Genomic DNA, 12,568 nt, shown 5'->3' with positions numbered 1-12,568 from the left:
TGCTGTCATTCCCTTCAGGGTCGGGTTGGGTTAGCTTCGAAGAGAGGGACTCCGCTTCCAACAAGAAGTCGCATTGCAATGAGACTTGGGATTCCATGCTTATGGAGAGGTAGTCAATGGTGCGGCCTGGGACAGCGGCCGAACAGTTGATGATGGGATTAGTCGGTGAACTGCCGTTCCCTTTCGAGGGAACGGCCCTACTTTTTTTTATAAGTAGCCCAATCCCTTACAACCTGGCACCGCTAACTACGTCGGTAGATATCACCGACATGCGACGGGATTGTCCTCTCTTCCGCGCTCTTGGTTATGATGATCCCAGCTTTATGATGTTAGATCCGGTGAAAATACATGAAATTGTTAGACTCCCCCAGAGACGGTAGTAAAGAAAGTAAATAGTAACCCCCGTACTTCCGCATGAGCCCGCCTGCCCGCCCGTCCGCATAAAACCGGCCCCGTGCCCGGGCTGATTAATCCTAATGTCGGCCGTGCCCCTCCAAAAAAAATTGCCCCGCCACTGCGATAGTGGAAAGCAAAGGAACGTTCTCGCGGTCGCTCGCCGATTTTTCCTTCGTCTTATTTCCTTGACTACAACCATTCGACAGCTTATTTGCTTCGTCTCGGATCAATACCTTCCTCCGATTTCACTCTCCCCCTCAACCCCCACCCACTGACTACAGCAATCCGACAGCTTTGTTTGCTTCTCGGATTTCTATACCCTCCGCCGCCTTCTCCCTCCCCGTCAACACCTAATCCACGCACCACTCACAATGTCTACGGAAGAAGACCACAAGGCCCAGCTGGACGCCCAGTTCGACGCACAGCTTGGGTCACAGTTCGAAAAGCCTGGCGACTTGGTCGAGCGCAATGAAGATACCGGTGTCATGCAGGTGGAAAGCTTGTGCATGAACTGCCACAAGAATGTACGTCTCTGAATCGAACGAATTAAATGGATGTCTCAGGATCAGACTAACACGCGAATAGGGTGTCACTAGACTCCTCCTTCTTCGCGTGCCTTTCTTCCACGAAATCATCCTCGAGTCGTTCGAATGCGAGCACTGCCATTGGAAAGACAACACAATCAAGAGTGCTTCCCAAATCCAGGAGAAGGGAGCCAAATATACCCTCGATGTCGAGAACGAGACCGATTTCCAGCGTCAAGTCATCCGCAGCGACTTTTCCGTCTTCAAGGTCGAGTCTCTGGGCATCGAGATGCCCAAGGGTAGTAGCCAGATGACCACGGTCGAGGGTGTCATTCAGACGATCCACGAGTCTCTTGCCGGCGAACAGGATCTGCGCAAGGAACAGGCGCCCGAGCTCCACGATGCTCTTGTCCCGATCATCGCCGGCCTCAAGAAGATGCTGGATCGCGAGGGATTTCCCTTCCAGGTCTCCCTGGATGACCCGACCGGTAACTCCTGGATCGCGCCCACCACCACCGACTCCGGCAGCAAGTACAAGCGTCGTGACTACCCCCGTACCCACGAGCAGAACGAGGAGCTTGGAATTTCCGGTGATCCCGATGCCGTCAAGAACGAGGGTGTCACGGAGCCCGAGGATGCCGAGATCGTCCCCGGACAGGTCTACAGTCTCCCTTCCGAGTGCCCTGGCTGCGCAAAGGACTGCTTTACGAATATGAAGCAGATCGAAATTCCGTACTTTAAGGAAGTGATCGTCTGGGGCACGGCCTGTGAGCACTGCGGCTATAAGAGCTCGGAGGTGAAGACAGGTGGCGAGGTGCCGGAGAAGGGCAAGCGCATCACCCTCACCGTTGAGAATGAGGTGGACCTTGCTCGCGACATCCTGAAGTCTGATACCTGTGCGCTTCACAGCGAAGAGCTTGAGGTTTCCGTGCAGCCGGGTACCCTGGGGGGACGGTTCACCACCGTTGAGGGTCTTCTGACCGAAATCCGTGACCAGCTACGCGGCCAGATCTTCGACGTTGACGACACGACCGGTAGCGGAGGTGACAGTATGGCTTCCTCTGACAAGGAGAAGTGGGAGCGTTTCTTCGCGCGTCTCGACTCCGCCATCAACGGCGAGTTGAAGTTCGTCATCACCCTCGAGGATCCCATGGCCAACAGCTACGTCCAGGATCTGTGTGCCCCGGCCATTGATCACCAGATCAAGACCGAGGAGTACACCCGGACCGAGGAGGAGGAAGAGGAACTCGGCCTCAAGGACATGAAGGTCGAGGGTTACGAGGAGGACGAGAAGAAGCCTGCTGAGGAGGCCGCCGAGCAGCAGTCATGATCTGTATACCCATAGACCTTGTCGTTGTCTTCGATTGATGACGTTGTCTCTTTTACGATGTGCATGATCTTTTCTTGGCCATTCCTAGATGCATTGCGGTGATGCTTTGGCCGAACATACTTGTTTTTTCTCTCTTCTTCATCTTTGGTTTTCGCTTTTAGATATCCGGTGCAAGTGGGCATTGTCTGTCATACGGTGTGTTGATGTGGGGTCGCATTCAAGGATCCTTAGAAAAGTTTCAAGGGCGGTGATGTATTCCTCTGGAATGGGTGTCAATAGAGAACACTATCTTCTTTCTATATGATTATTCAAATCCTTATACCGTGTAAAACAGTAGTATCAGCAATTTCCTTCTCTTCAGAGAGTCAAAATCTCCTTGGCTTGCGCTGATGAGCCTCTGGCGCTTATCGTTCCGATTCGATGGCGAGCGAATCTGCGTAGATTCAGGGTAGGTAAGGTCTGCGTGAATGTCGGTGACTTCCCACTGTTCATCCGATTGGCGTACGTCGTCGCCTGGATATGAAACCTGTGCTTCAATCCGCTTCGCTTTCAATAAAGCGTCTGCTTTGCCGGCATATAGTCTTTCCATCGCGGACGGACGCATGAGATTGTAGCATTATCAGCACCAGCACCAAGGAACCGAGAACCGCCCCCCGCCAAACGAAGCAGGGTGCGAAAGATAACCAAACCTAACCCCTTCACTTCGCAAACGGATTAGCATGTATCGTGACCCTGTTGATCTTCAACGCCTCGAACCCCCCCTCCTCCCCGTCCTTCGGCTGCACTACCCGCCCCTTCTTGTCAACCTTCACATTCGCCTTCTCCAACCTCGTCAGCACATCTCCGCCCTCATCCTGCGCCGTCAAATTCAAAACCTTCCCAAACACCGTACTCGCGCCATCCAAATGCGCCGCCGCCGCAAGCGTCACGAAGAACTGGCTCCCGTTGATCGTCGCCCCCGTCGCACCTTGCGATCCCGGCGCCGTGCGGTCCTTCACGGGCCGAGAGGCCATCGACAAAATCCCCCGCGTGTTGTGCTTCAGCGCTGGGAGGTGGATTTCTTGGTTCAGGGCGCCTGGGTGGTGGATCGAGGTGCCGCCTTTCGGGATGTCTTCGAATGGGAGCATCGGTTTTGAGCCGGTTGTGGAGGATGCGGCCGGGCCGAGTGAGATGTCCCCGCCTTGGATCATGAAGCCAGGGATGAGCCGGTGGAATGGCGTGTTGTTGTATGCGCCGCTGGCGCAGAGGGCGAGGAAGTTCTGAGTGGAGGGGGTGAGTGGTTAGTTGGTTGGTTGGGGTTGTGGGGATGGGGTTGGGGTTGGATTTGAGGAGAGGGAACGTACTTCTGCTGTTTGGGGGACGGATTCGCAGAAGAGTTCGACTTTGAGGTCGCCTTGCGTGGTATGGAGCTGACGGAGCAGGTTGGTTAGTCGGTGTATCGTTAGATCTGGGGGAGGATGAATGGGAGACGTACTGTGACAGACATGGTTGGTGGTTATGTCTGCTAGGAAGTTGGGGACAGAGATATGTGGTTGTGAGAGAAAGCCGACTGGAATCGGAATGAATCCCAAGATGGATCGGAACTGCGGCGATCGTCGCGAGTCGGCGGCGGCGCGCATTTATCGGCAGATCACATGACGGCGGCCGTGTTTGATGCAGGGAAGTACTCATTCATTCTCCGGCTTTCTGCTTCAGTTCATCTTCGGCGCCATTTTGTACGATTGCTGCATGACTTGCTTCCGATATACGCCCGCGATCTGAATCTTCAATCGGAAAGTCGAATACGTGTCTCTCCCTCGTTTTCAGCATCGCCGTTACCAACGTCAACCCCATCCGCACGCATCCTTGAACCATTGTGATCAGCCACGCCCTGGACATTCAGACACAATGAACAACAGGCCTGTCGAGCAGGCGCTGGCTACGCTGTTGCCAACGCATGCGCTTGATCTCCCCCCAGAGCTCGTCAGCCTAGCCATGTCTCTTGTCGCACAATCGCGCAGCTTTTCTTCCAGCTTGAAGCCCGAGGAAGAGATAGCTCGGCCTCACGCATGCGCCGAAATTGCTTGCAAAAGGTACTTCGGGGCAGTCCCTAGTCTTTGAGCCAAGCCATGTACCAATGGAAGCTTTGCTGACTATATTTCGCGTCAACGCAGACTCACGCGCGCCCTCAAACTCCCCCCTCTTCTCGGCCATCCACCATGTCCTCCGCGACCCTACAAAAAGCTATACGCATTCCTCGACCGATCCCTATCGACCGGTGCCTCGCGCGCAGGGAGCGCCTCTGCCCCAGGAACCCCTTCACGGACTGGATCCGCCCCCTCCACACCAACGAAGACATCACGGACAACACAGAAGACACCATCAAAGCCCACGGCGACCCCGCGGGGTCTACAAAACACACCCTCAAAATCGACTCCTCTGAAAAGAGCACTCACCACCGACTCACTCAATCCTTCCCCATCCCCTAGACCCCAGAAGCTAGCCAAGTTCCGCCCGAGCGGCCTTTCAACCTCCACCAACATCCCCGATGCCCCTGCCTGGGTGATGACCTCAATCCGAACCGTCTGCAAGACTCTCTCCACCCCTGCCCCGCGCATGAGCACCTGGTCCCGACCCCCGATCTCCAGGACCCTCCCTCCTCATATTTTCACCGGCGTATCCTCCATCTTACACCTGATATCCGAAACCACGGGCAAACACGACGAGGACATCGACGACGAGATGATGGAGTTCCTCCAGCCGATCATCATAGCCACCGACAAAGACAAAGATGAGGATTTCAAGGAGCTGATCTACGCGTTAATTGTGGCCGTGTACTTCCTCGTCCTTGCCCGTCGACGCCAGCCAAGTGCCTCGGCTGAGAATTCCGCGCGGGAGCCGGAAGCACAGAAAATGGATAAGAAGACCTTCTCGGAGATGCGGCAGACCGCGCTTGTTAGTCTGGGGCTTTCGTCGACGGAGAGACGGCATCGCGAGGATGTGGATCAGTGGATTGCGCTTATAATGGAGCAGGGGTGGGTCCATGGGAGGGAGTGGTTCGAGAATATCCCACTTGCCGGGGAATTGGATGGGGATGATGGGTGTTTGGATGATCATGCGGGAGGGTTTGTTGAAGGGGAGGATGAGCCTGCTCCCCGGTCTCGGAAGCAGATGGGAGCTGGTCGGGGGCCTCTGATGGGCGACTCGTCGAGGGGTGGCCTTCTTCCTGGCTTGGGGACTATGATGCAGGATCGTGTGGATTGGCTGAGTGACGACCGGAGGGAGGATTACGTCGAGTGGAAGGCGGATATGTTGGCACGTATCGAGCAGATGGAGAGGATTGCGCAGCCTGCTTGAACTCAAAGGCCGGGTTCCTTGCCACCGTGGACTATAGCAAACGACTGATACTACAAGATAATAGAATATGATACCCATTTAGTAAAAATGTCGAGTGTGCTGTGTACCACAGTCGCTAATTTCGAATTTTATTCTAGTTTCAACATGATATGAGAAACAAGGTGGGGTGTCTTCGAACCAGTATCATAACAATCAAGGGATTTAAAGGTCATAATAAGTATGGAGTATTCAACAGCCAGTGTATGAAATGAAATGAATATGATGAGATGCAATGGTATGATGGTATGGTATCAATGAAAATGTATGCACGTCAAGTCTATACTTATCACCCCAAACATCGAGACAGGGTATAGTGTAAATGACCAGGACAAAAAATAACACAAGAAGAAGTAGAAGAAAAAGAAGGGGGGAGAAGAAGAATAAATCTGCTCCAGCGAAGGCAAATCTAATACCAAATACTCCTCGTGCGATGATGGGGGATAGACTCCTGTCCATCCTTCTCTAAATCTTTCATGGTATCGTAGAGAAAGAAATCTATGAGGACCGCGTTGATGCCCATACCGGTGGGTTCGTGGACGCTCTCCTTCTTGATGTGCTTCTGGGTGGAGCATTTCTTCTGCTGATCTCTCCTGGCTTCGTTTTCTTCGGGCGACGGCGAGTTCTTCCGCGTTGCGTTTGAGAGGGGCGTCGATTTCATCTCGGGATGGCGCCGTTCGATTTCCCGTCGGATGAGCTCCACGCACCAGATGCTGGTCGCGCGGAGCTCGATCTCCCAGTTCGAGCCGCTGGGAATCGGCTTGAGGCTGCGGATGTGGCTTTCGAGTGGGGGTGAGTACATCAGGCAGCCAAGTTGGTGGAGCATTTGGGGGATGCGGTAGTCTGGGAGATGTTAGTTCGGGATTGTTGTGGGGTTGGTTGGGTTGTTAAAATGGAAAACATGCCTGCGAACATCGTAATCTTGTCAATGTCGTGGAATTCACCGTAGCCTTCGCCGTTGAAGCAGGCCCATAGGTCTGCGACGAGGATCTGGGCCCGTTTGTAGATCCGCACCCGCCGTCCGTGGAAGGTGGTTTCGTCACGGAAACAGGAGAAGCTCTCTGCTAGGAGGTTGACAAGCGCTGCTGCCGAGTAGTTGGCGTTGTAAAGACAGTTCACAAAGCTCCCCTCGTACTCCTGGAATAGCAGGTCTGTTAGAACTGGGGGTTAGGTGTGGGGGATGCGGTGTATTTGCTTACCCTACAAAGAACCCGACCAGCTTCTCGCAGGCATTGGAGCCGTTCTTGAAGCAACGGGATTTCCTCGTCGGTGGCGGAGCGAAATACATGCTTGATGAGATCCTCGGTACATTCGTCTTCCTTCGTCCAGAACCCCGGGGTCGTGATGGGGATATCTATAGCTATTAGCTTGATTTAACCTGACTCATCGGGGAAGCTTACTTTCATCCAGGGCCCTCTGCAGCGCAGCAACCAAGCTCCAGTACCCAGTCCACCTCTTTCCGCGATACTCGATCGCAAAGCGCTCCTCGGTTGACAGCTCGGACCAGAAGCTGAAATTGAGCAGGTCCATGGTGAAGATGAAGTTGACGGTATTCTCGTCTTTAGCTTCGGGATGCAGCTCATGTTCCGACCACGTCTGTGTCGAATACTCCTTCTTCTGCATCAGACGCCATATCGTCTCTGCGGCTTCTTTGGTCTTGGGCACATTCAGCGCAACATCGATGGCGTTGTCGAAGGCGTACTGCGCATTCTCCAGCACTTTCGTCTGCGCCGTTCGCGGGTCGGAGGCGCCTCCCAGGCCCAGGGTTTTGCGGAGGAGTGCGATCAGCTCCGGATCGACCTCGTCGTCGGACATGGTTGCACGGGTTTTGTTGGGGTTGATGTGATATCTGGGGTGTCGCCTTGTTGTCTTTTCGGGATTGCTGGGCTAAATGTTCGATGTAGACTGAAGGAGCTGGAAACCCGCGCAGGAAGTAAGTAAAGTGTTTCCCCGGACTCGGATTTGAGGAAGAAGAGGAAGAAGAAGAAGAACAAAGGAAGGCGAGGCGCGAGAGGGGAAAACGGCCTGGAAAACGGGGCCTTCTCCACGACAGGCACCAGGCAGTAGGGAACCGTTTGTTGTCGACCCAAGGTCCGTCGCCAGGAGAGCGATCAAAGAACTTTTAGAAGATCCACCACCAGCGAGGATTCCGAGAAGCGCACGCTGGGATTTGTTAAATGCTCTACCGGAAAGTTCTATGCGGGCCCTCTCTACCACCGTCCAGATTCTTCGCCCGCTCGGATTAACGGATCGAGCCAGTGTGTTGTTTTCCCGATATCAAACAAATTATTCAAATCGATCTTTTATCGGGCCTTTTTTTTGGGGGGGTCTGGATTTTTGGGGCGATAAGTGATCGGTTATGTAAGCGGGGGGCTGTCAAGATCGAGGCTGCCTTCACAATCGCCATCTAAGTATCTGATTTGAAAATACTGGTAGAATGTGACCGGTGTATAGACTGGGCTTTATTTGAGACCGATTGTGGTGGCAACGGAGGGTCTGGGATGACACCTGAAGAATTCTTCACAGCATATGGCTTCAATGTTTTATAACAAACCAAATGAATCCATGTTGAGATAAGCAGATAGACGTAGTTAGTTAACTACAGTTTCAGATGTGATATTACTGTCCCGAAGCAGTAAAGCAGTAAAAACCTTGAAACTGACCCAGGGGTACGACATGTCACCTGCGACGGACTGGGGGATCCTGAGGCTTTCCTCACCAGGCAATCAGAGGTTGCTGCCTTAGGCATGAGTCCGGTAAGGATCAGTAAGCGGGGGAAAATGCTCGTCCCAACCAATCAGCACAGAAGCTCTGGGGGCATAGGCGGGAGGACTGTGCATAAAACCAGGGCATACTACCTCTTTAAACGTTTTTCATACCTGGTAACTAACTACCCTTACTTTGGTCTCTCTCTAACACCTCTTGTTCCTTCGCTGATACCACATCAGTTTTTGTATATTTAAGTTTCAATTCAAATTAATTAAGCGACTCTCGCCAACATTCCGCAGCAATGCACTAGGGACAAGAAAAAACTGTAGACACAAGTAATCATGGTAATTGACCCAAAATCAGTTAGAATGGCGGTATATGTGGTAGAAGAGCCCCTTCGGCATCGTCCCTACAGCACAGCATCAGAGCCATAGCTGCAGTAGTGAAAGTTGGTGTAAAACATGGTACTGGTACAAAAAGCAAAAATAGCATGTCCTGGTTTATCCAGGGACCTCCGGGATATGCTGATTGGATAGGACTTCCGGCAATTCTTTGTATTATGAAATAAAAGGGACGGAACTGGTTTTATAAAGTCGATATTGATGCCGTATACATGGGGTATATGGGAGACAGGTTGGTGTGGCTGGCTCTTGTAACCAAATCTTGGAGACAAAGCAGCTTGTTCGCTCAGGGGAAGACCGCCGAGCTAATAGCCCAAAGGACCCTTTTGTCTTCCCTTATTTCAGATAGGTTACTTCTAGGGTCGATATCTGCCTGGTTTTTGTTCAGTTGCCAAACGGATGCCCTGCAATGCAGAGTGCAAGCCAAACGGTCCTGATATCGGTCTGATTGGCCCTCACGGCCCTTTGAATAGAAGAAAGTCCTACTAGTAGGCAGTAGGCTTGCTGCTGCGGTCTTGGATGGAATCCGAGCCTCCTTCCGTTTTGTTTCTTCTCTCCTTTCCCCACTATCATCAATCCCAGCTACTGCATGCGCACTACGCCATGGTCTAAGACCATGCACGACTCACTCATCCATTGGTGGGAGTAAAAGTAGGAATATGAGCTCTCACATCTCGGTCGGAGGTACTGCTCCAGCAAGAAACAGGTCGCAAAAGTACCGGGCAGATTGTCTGGGAAAATACACCTCCCAGCAGAGCATCCAGAGCCGACCCAACGATCGATAACTAACTATCTAATGGCTGGGTGATAGTTAGTCAACTGGGCCTCGTGCTATTAGGGAAATGGCAGTGGGATCAGATCCGATCCCGGGCCGCCACTCCCACTAGGCAATCGCCATTCCTTCATGGCCAAAAGGGATCGATGGCGTGAAGATTCATTTCTCAGCCGGTGTTGGATGACAGTCAAACATCCAATTCTTTGACCGGGCGTCGTTTTGGCCGGGATGGGCGATGGGGGAGAGGGGGAGTGAATGACTGAGACTGAAGTGAAGTGGGCTCGGGATTGTTGCCTTCACTCTTCATTCTTCTTGACCTCACCTCAAACTGCTTCCGGCCTCCGCAACTTCTCTCTCTCTCTCTCTCCTCTCTCTCTCTACCTTCACTTTCTCTTCAGCCTCCCTTTTCCTACCGACACCACCACCGACCTCCCTCCCCTGCCGTCAATTCCGCGCATCGTCAGCACCCCCTCCGGCGATGCCTCTTCCACCGCTTTAAGCGCATCGCCCTTAGCTTTCGTATCGATCCACCGTCCGTCCGTCCGTCCGTCCGTCCGTCTCCGCGCCGCAACCATGACGCGGGAGACTTATCTGAAGCGCTCCCTCGGCACTCTGGCCAAACGAATTAAAGAGGTATCGCTCGCCCCCCCACGCTGCTTCCCCCCTGTTCGAATTGCGCAACCCCATCTAACGGTTTCGGTGCCTTTCATCTAGTCGCGTGTGCTACTCGTCGGTGCCGGTGGCATCGGTTGCGAGCTGCTTAAGAACCTCCTCCTCTCCGGTTTTGGTGAAATCCATATTATCGATCTCGACACAATCGATCTCAGCAATCTCAACCGCCAGTTCCTCTTCCGCTTTGAACACATTAAGAAGTCCAAGGCATTAGTGCGTCCATACTATTCACCTCCCGCGATCCTGCCTTTCCCTACACTCTCACCCCCACGAGACTGACGATCGCTGGCGTTATATCTAGGTTGCGAAGGAAGTTGGCCATAAATTCCAGCCAGGTGCGAAACTTGAGGCCTACCATGCGAATATCAAGGATAGCCAGTTCAACGTCGACTGGTTCGCAAGATTTGACGTGGTGTTTAATGCGTTGGACAACCTGGATGCCCGCCGACATGTCAATCACATGTGTTTAGCAGCCAATGTGCCGCTGGTCGAGAGTGGAACAACTGGTTTCAACGGCCAGGTTCAGGTTATCAAGAAGGTGGGCGTCCACACCAGACAAACAGAAGCGACTGCTGACGACTACCAGGGCATCACGGAATGCTACGACTGTAACTCCAAGGAAGTCCCCAAGTCATTCCCTGTCTGCACTATCCGCAGTACTCCCAGCCAGCCAATCCATTGCATCGTCTGGGCCAAAAGTTATCTCCTCCCGTAGGTCATCCAGGTGGCTGTGTTTCTAACAACTACTGACATGTCAAAGCGAGCTTTTTGGAGTTAGTGAGGATAATTCTGACGAATTCGATCACTCAGAAGATGCCGAAAATTGTGAGTGGCTTCTATAACCGTAGTATCCATTTCAATGCAAGCATGCTGACTTGTGATAGCGGACGAGATAGAGAATCTTCGGAAGGAAGCGCAGGCTCTCAAGAAAATCCGGCAATTCATGGGCTCCGATGAGTTTGCGCGGAAGGTCTTCGAGAAGGTTTTCCAAGAGGATATCGACCGATTGCGGGGGATGGAAGATATGTGGAAGTCACGCGATGCACCAGAGCCTCTTGATTTCGACAAGCTGCAGGAAGAGTCTTCGGGTGTTGAGATTATGGTCTCCTGCGACATTCGGAAAGTCTGGACTCTCGCCGAAGACTTTGTCGTCTTCAAGGACAGTTTGGATCGGCTGAGTAAACGGCTGAAGACACTGCAGGACACCACCAAAAGCGATGTGAAGCCCATTCTGGTTTTTGACAAGGACGATGTCGATACCTTAGATTTTGTCACGGCTGCTGCTAACATGCGGGCAAACATATTCAAGATCGATCCGAAGTCCAAGTTCGATACAAAGCAAATGGCTGGCAACATCATCCCGGCGATAGCAACCACTAACGCAATGACGGCTGGGCTTTGTGTCCTGCAAGCTTACAAAGTGCTGAAGGAGGAGTACGACCAGGCTAAGATGATCTTCCTCGAACGATCGGGTGTCCGCGCCATTAACTCCGATTCCCTCCAACCCCCCAAACCTAACTGTCCCGTGTGTTCTGTTGTCCACGGCCGGTTAAACATTGATCTCCAGCGGGCTACGTTAAACGACTTGGTTGAAGGCATCCTTCGGTTGCAGCTGGGATATGAAGAATTCTCCCTCACTAACGGGCTGGAAACAATTTACGACCCGGATCTGGAGGATAATCTTCCCAAAAAGCTGGTCGACCTCGGCGTTACGTACGAGACCTTCCTTACGGTAATCGACGAAGAGGACGACCAACCTCGCGTCAACCTCGAACTCATCGTGCTAGCCCCCGAATTCTCCGAATCCGAATCAACGGACGACCGAAAACCCGTCTCTCTCGAGAAAATCTCTGATATCCCTCGAAAGTCGAAGCCAGCTACACCTGCCTCCCCTGAACCCGAGCCGGTGAACGGCACAGGCAAACGCAAGCGCGATGCAGAGGAAGCCGACCTCAGCAATGGCGACCACCCCACCAAGCGTGTCGCCGGTATGTCCCTCGAGGATGGCGACGGCGCACATCCCATTGTCTTGGATGAGGCAACCGGCGGTGCGATCCTGATCGACGATGACTGAACGATACCAGGTGGATTGAGGATTGAAGCTGGACATCGCATCTCAACTACTGCTGCCATTTAACTCTCGCTCTCTCTCTCTCTCTCTCTTACTACCATTTTCATACTCTCTGGGCTTGCAGAAGTGGCGCATTGTGGGTTCTTATTCCCTTCCATGTAAAATTATTAAGGGTGCATGCTTCTGAATGATCGGAATGCGAATAGAATGGATGGTGTGGTATCACTGAGTCTGTCTCTGTTTTTTTTTTTTGGTACACGTAAACTCTCAGTACATTTAGAGAGGAATAGTGAATGAGAAATTATTTCAAGTTAATAC

At 52.6% G+C, this 12,568-nt stretch overlaps 5 protein-coding genes across 5 annotated transcripts; 3 read left to right on the top strand and 2 right to left on the bottom strand.

The window, feature by feature from the left end:
• Positions 1–767: 767 nt before the first annotated feature.
• On the top strand, positions 768–2,536 carry zpr1 (zinc finger-containing protein ZPR1; the record flags this gene model as incomplete). Its single annotated transcript, XM_025541482.1, has 2 exons — positions 768–920; positions 982–2,536. 2 exons carry the CDS (start codon positions 768–770, stop codon positions 2,248–2,250), a joined length of 1,422 nt encoding a protein of 473 aa, XP_025395259.1. The 3' UTR covers positions 2,251–2,536.
• Positions 2,537–2,948: 412 nt separating this feature from the next.
• Positions 2,949–3,824, bottom strand: cyp5 (putative peptidyl-prolyl cis-trans isomerase; the record flags this gene model as incomplete). Its single annotated transcript, XM_025541481.1, has 3 exons — positions 3,725–3,824; positions 3,594–3,659; positions 2,949–3,509 (listed from the first exon to the last, which is right to left on the bottom strand). Exons 1-3 carry the CDS (start codon positions 3,734–3,736, stop codon positions 2,949–2,951), a joined length of 639 nt encoding a protein of 212 aa, XP_025395258.1. The 5' UTR covers positions 3,737–3,824.
• Positions 3,825–3,965: 141 nt separating this feature from the next.
• Positions 3,966–5,656, top strand: BO70DRAFT_323314 (uncharacterized protein). Its single transcript, XM_025540585.1, has 2 exons — positions 3,966–4,322; positions 4,404–5,656. The coding sequence occupies exons 1-2, from the start codon at positions 4,138–4,140 to the stop codon at positions 5,584–5,586; spliced, it is 1,368 nt and encodes a 455-aa protein (XP_025395257.1). The 5' UTR covers positions 3,966–4,137; the 3' UTR covers positions 5,587–5,656.
• A 218-nt stretch (positions 5,657–5,874) lies between these two features.
• BO70DRAFT_366120 (queuosine 5'-phosphate N-glycosylase/hydrolase) lies at positions 5,875–7,718 on the bottom strand. The gene is made up of 4 exons (XM_025544252.1): positions 7,023–7,718; positions 6,822–6,976; positions 6,528–6,759; positions 5,875–6,465 (listed from the first exon to the last, which is right to left on the bottom strand). The coding sequence occupies exons 1-4, from the start codon at positions 7,435–7,437 to the stop codon at positions 6,032–6,034; spliced, it is 1,236 nt and encodes a 411-aa protein (XP_025395256.1). The 5' UTR covers positions 7,438–7,718; the 3' UTR covers positions 5,875–6,031.
• Positions 7,719–10,080: 2,362 nt separating this feature from the next.
• On the top strand, positions 10,081–12,253 carry BO70DRAFT_300722 (E1 ubiquitin-activating protein ubaB; the record flags this gene model as incomplete). Its single annotated transcript, XM_025539680.1, has 6 exons — positions 10,081–10,140; positions 10,222–10,392; positions 10,481–10,717; positions 10,766–10,890; positions 10,940–11,004; positions 11,064–12,253. The coding sequence occupies 6 exons, from the start codon at positions 10,081–10,083 to the stop codon at positions 12,251–12,253; spliced, it is 1,848 nt and encodes a 615-aa protein (XP_025395255.1).
• Positions 12,254–12,568: the final 315 nt, after the last annotated feature.

This window comes from Aspergillus heteromorphus (assembly GCF_003184545.1).
Source record: "Aspergillus heteromorphus CBS 117.55 chromosome Unknown BO70scaffold_36, whole genome shotgun sequence".
NCBI classification, from domain to species: Eukaryota; Fungi; Ascomycota; class Eurotiomycetes; order Eurotiales; family Aspergillaceae; genus Aspergillus; species Aspergillus heteromorphus.
This window is presented reverse-complemented; position numbering and strand designations above follow the sequence as displayed.

Coding starts and splice junctions, on each gene's coding strand:
- BO70DRAFT_323314 (XM_025540585.1), top strand. CDS start 4,138: ATGAACAACAGGCCTGTCGAGCAGGCGCTGGCTACGCTGTTGCCAACG. Junction 4,323..4,403: donor GCCGAAATTGCTTGCAAAAG/GTACTTCGGGGC, acceptor GCGTCAACGCAG/ACTCACGCGCGCCCTCAAAC.
- BO70DRAFT_366120 (XM_025544252.1), bottom strand. CDS start 7,437: ATGTCCGACGACGAGGTCGATCCGGAGCTGATCGCACTCCTCCGCAAA. Junction 6,977..7,022: donor GCAGAGGGCCCTGGATGAAA/GTAAGCTTCCCC, acceptor TAATAGCTATAG/ATATCCCCATCACGACCCCG. Junction 6,760..6,821: donor CTGGTCGGGTTCTTTGTAGG/GTAAGCAAATAC, acceptor CTGCTATTCCAG/GAGTACGAGGGGAGCTTTGT.